General features: G+C 43.9%; 1 protein-coding gene across 1 annotated transcript in view; it reads left to right on the top strand.

Moving 5' to 3' along the window:
- Window positions 1-7366, top strand: part of SUN1 (Sad1 and UNC84 domain containing 1) — a 57420-nt gene that overhangs the window by 18223 nt on the left and 31831 nt on the right. The window contains exon 2 of the mRNA XM_023740252.1: window positions 2575-2671. Within this exon, the coding sequence (XP_023596020.1) occupies window positions 2595-2671 (77 nt within the window). The 5' untranslated portion in view covers window positions 2575-2594. The remainder of the gene's footprint in view (window positions 1-2574; window positions 2672-7366) is intronic.

Here is a 7366-nt window from a genome sequence, read left to right as displayed (position 1 = left end):
AGGCTTTATATATGTCTTCCCATTGCCTTCTTGCCTGCATGGTTTCTGCTGAGTAGCCTGAGCCTAGTCTTATTGATTTTCCTTTGTAGATGACTTTTCGTTTATCCCTAGCCACTCTTAAAATTCTCTCTTTATCTTTGGTTTTGGCAAGTTTGATTATAATATGTCTTGGTGACTTTCTTTTGGGATCTGCCTTTTGTGGTGTTTGATGAACGTCTTGGATAGATATCTTCTCATCTTTCATGATATTGGGGAAGTTTTCTGCCAACAAATCTTCAACAATTCTCTCTGTATTTTCTGTTATCCCACCCTGTTCTGGCACTCCAGTCACTCATAGGTTATTCCTCTTGATAGAGTCCCACATAATTCTTAGAGTTTCTTCATTTTTTAAAATTCTTTTATCTGATTTTTCCTCAAATAAGTTGATGTCAAGTGCTTTATCTTCAGTCTCACTAATTCTGACTTCCATTGCTTCAGTTCTGCTCCTGTGACTTTCTATTGAGTTGTCTAATTCTGAAATTTTATTGTTAATTTTCTGGATATCTGATTGGTGTCTCTCTATGGATTCTTGCAGGCTGTTAAATTTGTCATTATGTTCCTCTCTAATCTTCTTAAGTTCCTCTGTTGCTTTGTCGGTGTGTTCCTTGGCTTGTTCTGTGTTTTGTCTCATCTGCTTCCTGATCTCTGAAAGATTTCTGTGTTATTAATCTTTTGTATTCTACCGCCAGTAATTCCACAGAGTTCTCTTCCTCCAGAAGATTTCTTGATTCTTTGTTTTTGGAGCTTGCTGAAGCCATCATGGTCTGCCTCTTTATGTGATTTGATATTGACTTGTCTCTGAGCCATGAATAAGTTATTATATTTATTTATTTTATGTTTTGCTTGCTGTGTCCTAGCTTCTTGTTTTGTTTTGTTTTGTTTTGATATGCCCAAATAGGCTGTTCATGTGAGCTAGTTTGATTATTGGTGCCTTTGAAGCTCTCACGTCCTGTCACCAGGTGGTTAGATCTGTTACTAGGTATGTGAGCCCAGGAATCTGTTTACTTTTCTTGTATGGATTCAGCTCAGGTGTTCAGGTAGTCGTTCACCAAGTGTGAGGTACGGGCTCTTACCTACAGTCCTAGATGGGCAAGTGTGATTGGTGTAGGCACAGGTACCTGGCTGCAGTAGGGGTCACACGCTGAGCAAGGCAGGGGGCTGACAGCTGCCTGAGTGTCTGGGAGTAAAGCGTGTCCCTGTTCCCTGGAGCACGTAGTTGGGTAGGTTTTGCAGCCAGACTACGAGTAAACAATGCTGTTGAGTGTAAGGACTGGGAGGCACCACTTATTCTTGGACCCCATCACAGGTGGCTAGGTGGAGTGGGTGGAGCTACCAGTCCTCAGCCCCCTGATGTGGGTAGGTGAGGACCCTACTTAATGGGCAGAGCGGTGTCAAATGTCACAAATCTGCCTCTCTGCCATATAGCTGATACAGTCGAAGTTAGGCTTCAGGTATATACCCTGTTGTACTGTGCTAACGAGGGCCTGCGCTGTTAAAATGGGTTCACACAGGTCTATGTAGGGGTGAAAGGCATTCAAAATCTGTGGACCCCTTATGCCTGTGCCTAGGCAAAGGAGCTGTGCCTGCCGTGAGTTCCCAGTTTAGGGGAGCTCGCAGATTATTTTTTCCTGTTTGTTAATTTGTTCCCTCTCCAAGGCCAGGAGAATGGCTCAGAGCGCGTGACGGGTCCTACTTCTGGCCCGGGGAACGCGTCAATCACTGAAGCCTACCCGGGACCTGGTGCAGAGCAAGGAGGGGGCAGGTAAATGGGAGAGAGATTTTTTCCAAAGGGGATGTTTTTAATCTGCACGGTAGGTGAGACGCATGTATTTATCTTTTGCCAACTGAGTGCCACTTTTCACTGGTTCTGGAGGCCCAAGTAGACTCTCTGCTGCTCTGTCTCTTCTGATGTGGAAAAAGCCTCCCGAGCGCCACTGCTTGCCTCACTACACACGCCAGCCGATCTGGCCTGAAGGGTGCCAGCTCCTGCTGGGTCAGGTCTGGCACCTCCTCACTGCTAGAGAACTGTCTCTCCTTCCCCCTGCCGCTCAGTCCGATTTCTCAAGTTTGCCTTTGATGTTCAGGGCTCCTAGATTGTCGTATATAATCGATTCACTTGTTTTCTTGGGTCTTTGTTGTAAGAGGGACCACAGGAAGTGTCTGACTACTCTGCCATCTTGGCCCTGCCTCCGAGAATAAATTTTGAAGAGAAGTTCTGAGTTATTTCACTACTTGTTTTTGAAAGTGCCCCAATTTTCATAATAATAAATTGGTCAATCTGGATTTCCCTTTGTTGCTTGTTTGTGGATGTATTATTTTGACGACTGTAACAGAAGTTTTTGTGGACTCATAACTATGAGAAAGCTTGTCTCCTTTAAAAAATCGAAACAAAACCACCGATACTGGCTTTGTTTCATGAACGTTTGGGTGGTGACATTTTAGGCGGTCTTATGCAAGTAACACAGATTGAACTTCTCTGTGTATTTTCCAACCCTTTTAAAAACGCTGCCTTCCTTGTCTCTCTACCTTCTGCAGTATGATCTGAGATCGTGAACATGGACTTTTCTCGGCTCCACATGTACACCCCTCCTCAATGTGTGCCAGAGAACACTGGCTACACGTATGCACTCAGGTGAGTGTGTGTGCACCAGAGAGCACTGGCTACGCGTATGCAGGTGAGTGTGTGCAAGTGTGTGTGTGCCAGAGAACACTGGCTACACGTATGCACTCAGGTGTGTGTGTGCGAGTATGTGTGCGTGCCGGAGAGCACTGGCTGCACTTAAAAAATGTATGCACTCAGGTGCGTGTGTGCGAGTGTGTGTGTGCCGGAGAATACTGGCTACACGTATGCACTCAGGTGTGTGTGTGTGAGTATGTGTGCGTGCCAGAGTGCACTGGCTACACGTAAAAAACATATGCACTCAGGTGAGTGTGTGCGAGTGTGTGTGTGCCAGAGAGCACTGGCTACACGTATGTAGTCAGGTCTGAGTGTGTGCAAGTGTGTGTACCCACCTGCGGGACTGGTGGGTGGGCAGCTTGCACAGCTCAGTCTCATGTTCTCACAGTGAAGAGAGCTGTGAGCTGTGTACCACATCATGGCTTCACCAAGCTAGACTACTAACCTGATTTGGGCATTGTGAGTTATTTTGAAAACTGTACATATCTGAACTAGCTTATCCTGGTGACTCAGTGATTAGTCATTGCACATGAATTGCTGTTTTAGACCCCACCCAAGGTGGCTGTGATCTCGAGAACAAATCTTTGTGGTTATGGTTAGTGTTTTGTGATTTATATCAAAGGCTTGGCTTCTTCAAGTTAACAGAAATAATCTAGGCAGTGATTTGCCTTTTGAGAAGGAGGCATCATAACATGGGATTTTGAGGAAGCCCACAATTTCCAGAGCATGGCTTGTATCAGGTGCCAGGTTGTATTTTTATTCATATTCTGGTATACTGAAGCTTGGCATTTGCGTTTCAGAAGTTACTGGCTAACCTCCTACATTTTTAGCTTACCAGATAGGAAGGATGATTGAATGAAACTTAAGTATTATAAAATTATGGGTTAGTGCCAAAAGACAATCTGTTGCTAGGTCAGTTAGGATTTGGTTGGCAATTGGAAACATCCTGTGCCTGGCAAGCTGTTTAAGGCACCCGATGGGAGCTGTGTATTTTCTTCTATGGCCTGTTCTCTACGAGGCAAAAGTGTAGTTGAGCCTTAAAAAAAACTGGAAGGTATTTTAAGAAAAATGTTTTTTAACAGCATTAGTTGAATCTAACATTTGATGATTGAGTTTTCATTCTTAATTCTAGATAATGCCACACTTTCTGTAGGAACACACTCCGTTTTTGTTAAGTGTACAGTTGTGGCTTAGTGTACAGTGAGTGGGCCACCTCAAGAAAAGCTGTTCCTGTTCTGTATTATGAGCATAGAAGCCATTATTCTTGGTAACTTCTTTATAGCTTTTATAGCCCATTTTGAATACAGTTTAGGAAATGCATACGCCTGGGGTCTCCACTGGGAAGAGCTCTGTTAATGTCAGTGACAGTCACAGCCCTTCTTCAGGGAGACGAGGGTGAGTCTGGGGGCAGAGGGCTGGGGAGGTGTCCCGAGAGGTGAGGTAGAGGAGACAGTGCCAAGGAGATGTGGCTTTGTAAGTTCTGCTGGGAGTTTGGGCCTTTAAAGGCAGTGGGAAGCCACCCAACCTCAACAGTTACCAACACATGGTGTCCCGCCCCCCCTTATTTTGGAGCAAACCTGAGATGTATCGTTTCATCAGTAAGTACTTGGGTATCTATCTCTAAAAGTTAATGATATTTAAAAATAATAACTACCCAGTATACCAGTATCACACATTTAACAAAAAGGTAATTCACAATGACTCCTTAATAAATTAGATATTTAATTAATATTCTGATTTCCCATATCCTCATTTATTTATTTTTTTCCAGTCAATTATTTTGAATCCACTCAAACAGGGTCCTCACATTACGTTTTGGTAGTTTGTCTCTTAAGTCTTGATCTGTATTTCTTAAAACTGGTAGTTATTTAGAAGTTTGATCAGTTTCAGGTTTTTTTATATATATAATATAATAATATATATATAATATAATAATATATATTATATAAATATATAGTATTACATTATATGAGGTGGTACCTGATATCTGGCTGCCTTTCTCCTTTTGTAGTGTTGAGGTTCGCCAGTGTTGTCAGCCTGACCCATTTATTGTAAAGTCCCTGTCTGCTTGTTGCCGAGTAGATACAGCTGTTCATGATTGTTGCCTTCATCTCTCTAATCAGGGAGGAGAGCTGTTCCTAGGAGCCCTGTAGTAGGCCTCCCCTTAGGCCCCATGAGACCCTGGGCTGTGTTGCTGCCGGTGCTCTAGATTGAGAAGAATAGTATCAGTCTTTCAGCCTCTGGTGGGAGGTGAAGTGTCCCACAGGAAGGAAAGGTGGAGAAATGGCATTGGGTCAGTGCACACCAGCATCTGCATAGAAGCCAAGAAGAGAGTGTTTGGGGAAGAGGGGATGATCGCAGGGCCAAAGGCTGCTGGCAGGTTGAGCAAGATGGCACAGGGGCTTTGCCACTGTTAACCCTGTGGACACCTGTGGCTCCTCTAACGTGAACAGTTTAGGGGCAGTGATGGGGCAGAAGTGGGACTGGAGTGGGTGTGAGGTGAGGGTGGAGACAGTGAGGTTAGACAGCTTTGGCTGATAAGGGAAGGGGAAAGGGCTTAGCTTTGAGTGAAGCTGCTCATTTTTTGATTCTTTACCATGCAGAGAGGTGTCAGCTCTTTGCTGACAGCAAGGAGCATGTAGGAGAGAGAAGAGGCAGAGGCAGAGTCGGGTCTCTGGAAAGTGGGAGACGCGATCCAGAGCAGGAGGACCAGTGTTAGGATTCCTCCTGCAGTGTGGCAGTGTAAGGGTAAGGGGCAGAGGGAGGTGTGGGTCAGCTGCAGATTCACTTAGTTCTCTGATGGCCCCGTTAGACTGAAGAGCAGGAGGTTTCCTTTGGATGATTTTTGTCTGGAAGACGACTTCCCATAATTTGTTGCTGCCTTCTATTTTTCTGATGTTCAATTATGATAGATTTTTTTCAGTCTTTTTTTAAAAAGAACAAATTTAAACAAATAAGGGAAAGTAAAATCACATGCTCTTAAGGGTTAGAGCTATAATATATCTTTAGAGTCTTTGTCTACATCATCCTTTTTTATATCCTAATTATGTCACTAAATTCTTTTTAATCCTGGATTGGACCCTCTTCCCCCGAACATTTTATAGAAAAGTGATGAAGTGCTTTGATACCACAACCTGATGGATGGGCATGTCACCCCTGGCACAGTGCACACAGGATCCTTCTTCACAGGCCCAGCAGATGGGACTCTTTCTCCTGGGACTCTGGGTGCATTTATCAGTGGGAATGATGCTGGGATGACAGTTGTGTTCCAGCCCAGGGCCCTGCCCAAGCTGTGGGACTTCTGGAATCCTAGGTGTGGGGTTGGAAGAGACCTTGGAGGTCATCCACTCCGCCAGATAAGCAGCTGAGACCTGGTTAGAGTGACTCCCCTAAGCCTTGCACGACCTCGGGGGGGACTGGGAGTAGATATTCGGGTCTTAGACTCAGAGTCCCAAGTCCCTTCCTCTCTTCTTCCTCTCATCCACCTTCCCCTCTACTTTAAACACTAGTACGTTACCATGATAGAAAAGTCCAGTACTATCCAGCTAAAAGTAAAAGTCCCCTTGGCCCCAGCTTCTTTCAGTTCTAGAGGTCACCGTTGTTATCAGTTCACAGAGAACCTTCCAGATCTTTTGTATACTTTTACATATCTATGTAGGTATAAGAATATGTGATTTTATTTTTTAGTTTGTTTTAACATAAATAGGATGATACTAGAGGGTTTTTTTAAATTTTTTGTTTGTTTTCTCTTTTTTTTTTTCATTTAGCAGCGTATCTTAGAGGTCTTTCCATGACAATATATATTGTTCTTTTTTTTATGTTTTTAATGGCTTCTCAGCATTATATGATATGGATGTATCCTGGTTTATTTAACCATTCTCCTATTGGTGGACACTTCCCAATCTTTTGCCACTATAAGCAGTACTGCAGCAACATTTTTGAATATGGCTGTCTTCCCAGGGAGGGCTCTTTCTAACTGAACTAGCAAGTACTTGGAGCACCATTCTTTTTTTTTTAATTGTAGTTCAGATGAAGGTTTACAGAACAAATAGTTCCTCATTAAACAGTTAGTACACATACTGTTTTATGGCATTGTTTAACAACCCCACGACATGTTGACACTCTCCCTTCTCCACCTTGGGTTCCCTATTACCAGTTTTTCTGTCCCCTCCTGCCTTCTAGTCTTTGTCCCTGGACTGTTGTGCCCTGTTAGTCTCGTTTTGTTTTATGGGGCTGTCTAATCTTTGGCTGAACGGTGAACCTTGGAAGTGACTTCATTACTGAGCTAAAAGGGTGTGTGTGGGCCATACTCTTGGGATTTCTCCAGTCTCTGTCAGGCCAGTAAGTCTGGTGTTTTTTTGTGAATTAGAAATTTGTTCTACATTTTTCTCCAGCTCTGTCTGGGACCCTCTGTTGTGATCCCTGTCCGAGCAGTGGTGGTAGCTGGGCACCATCTAGTTGTACTGGACTCAGTCTGGTGGAGGCTGTGGTAGTCATGGTCCATTAGTCCTGTGAACTAATCTTTCCCTTGTATCTTGTTTTCTTCATTCTCCCTTGCTCCCGAAGGGGTGAGACCAGTGGAGTATCTTAGATGGTTGCTCACAGGCTTTTAAGACGCCAGATGCTACTCACCAAGGTAGAATGTAGAAC

The sequence above is a fragment of the Trichechus manatus genome, unplaced genomic scaffold (assembly GCF_000243295.1).
Source record: "Trichechus manatus latirostris isolate Lorelei unplaced genomic scaffold, TriManLat1.0 scaffold00151, whole genome shotgun sequence".
Lineage (NCBI taxonomy): Eukaryota > Metazoa > Chordata > Mammalia > Sirenia > Trichechidae > Trichechus > Trichechus manatus.
This window is presented reverse-complemented; position numbering and strand designations above follow the sequence as displayed.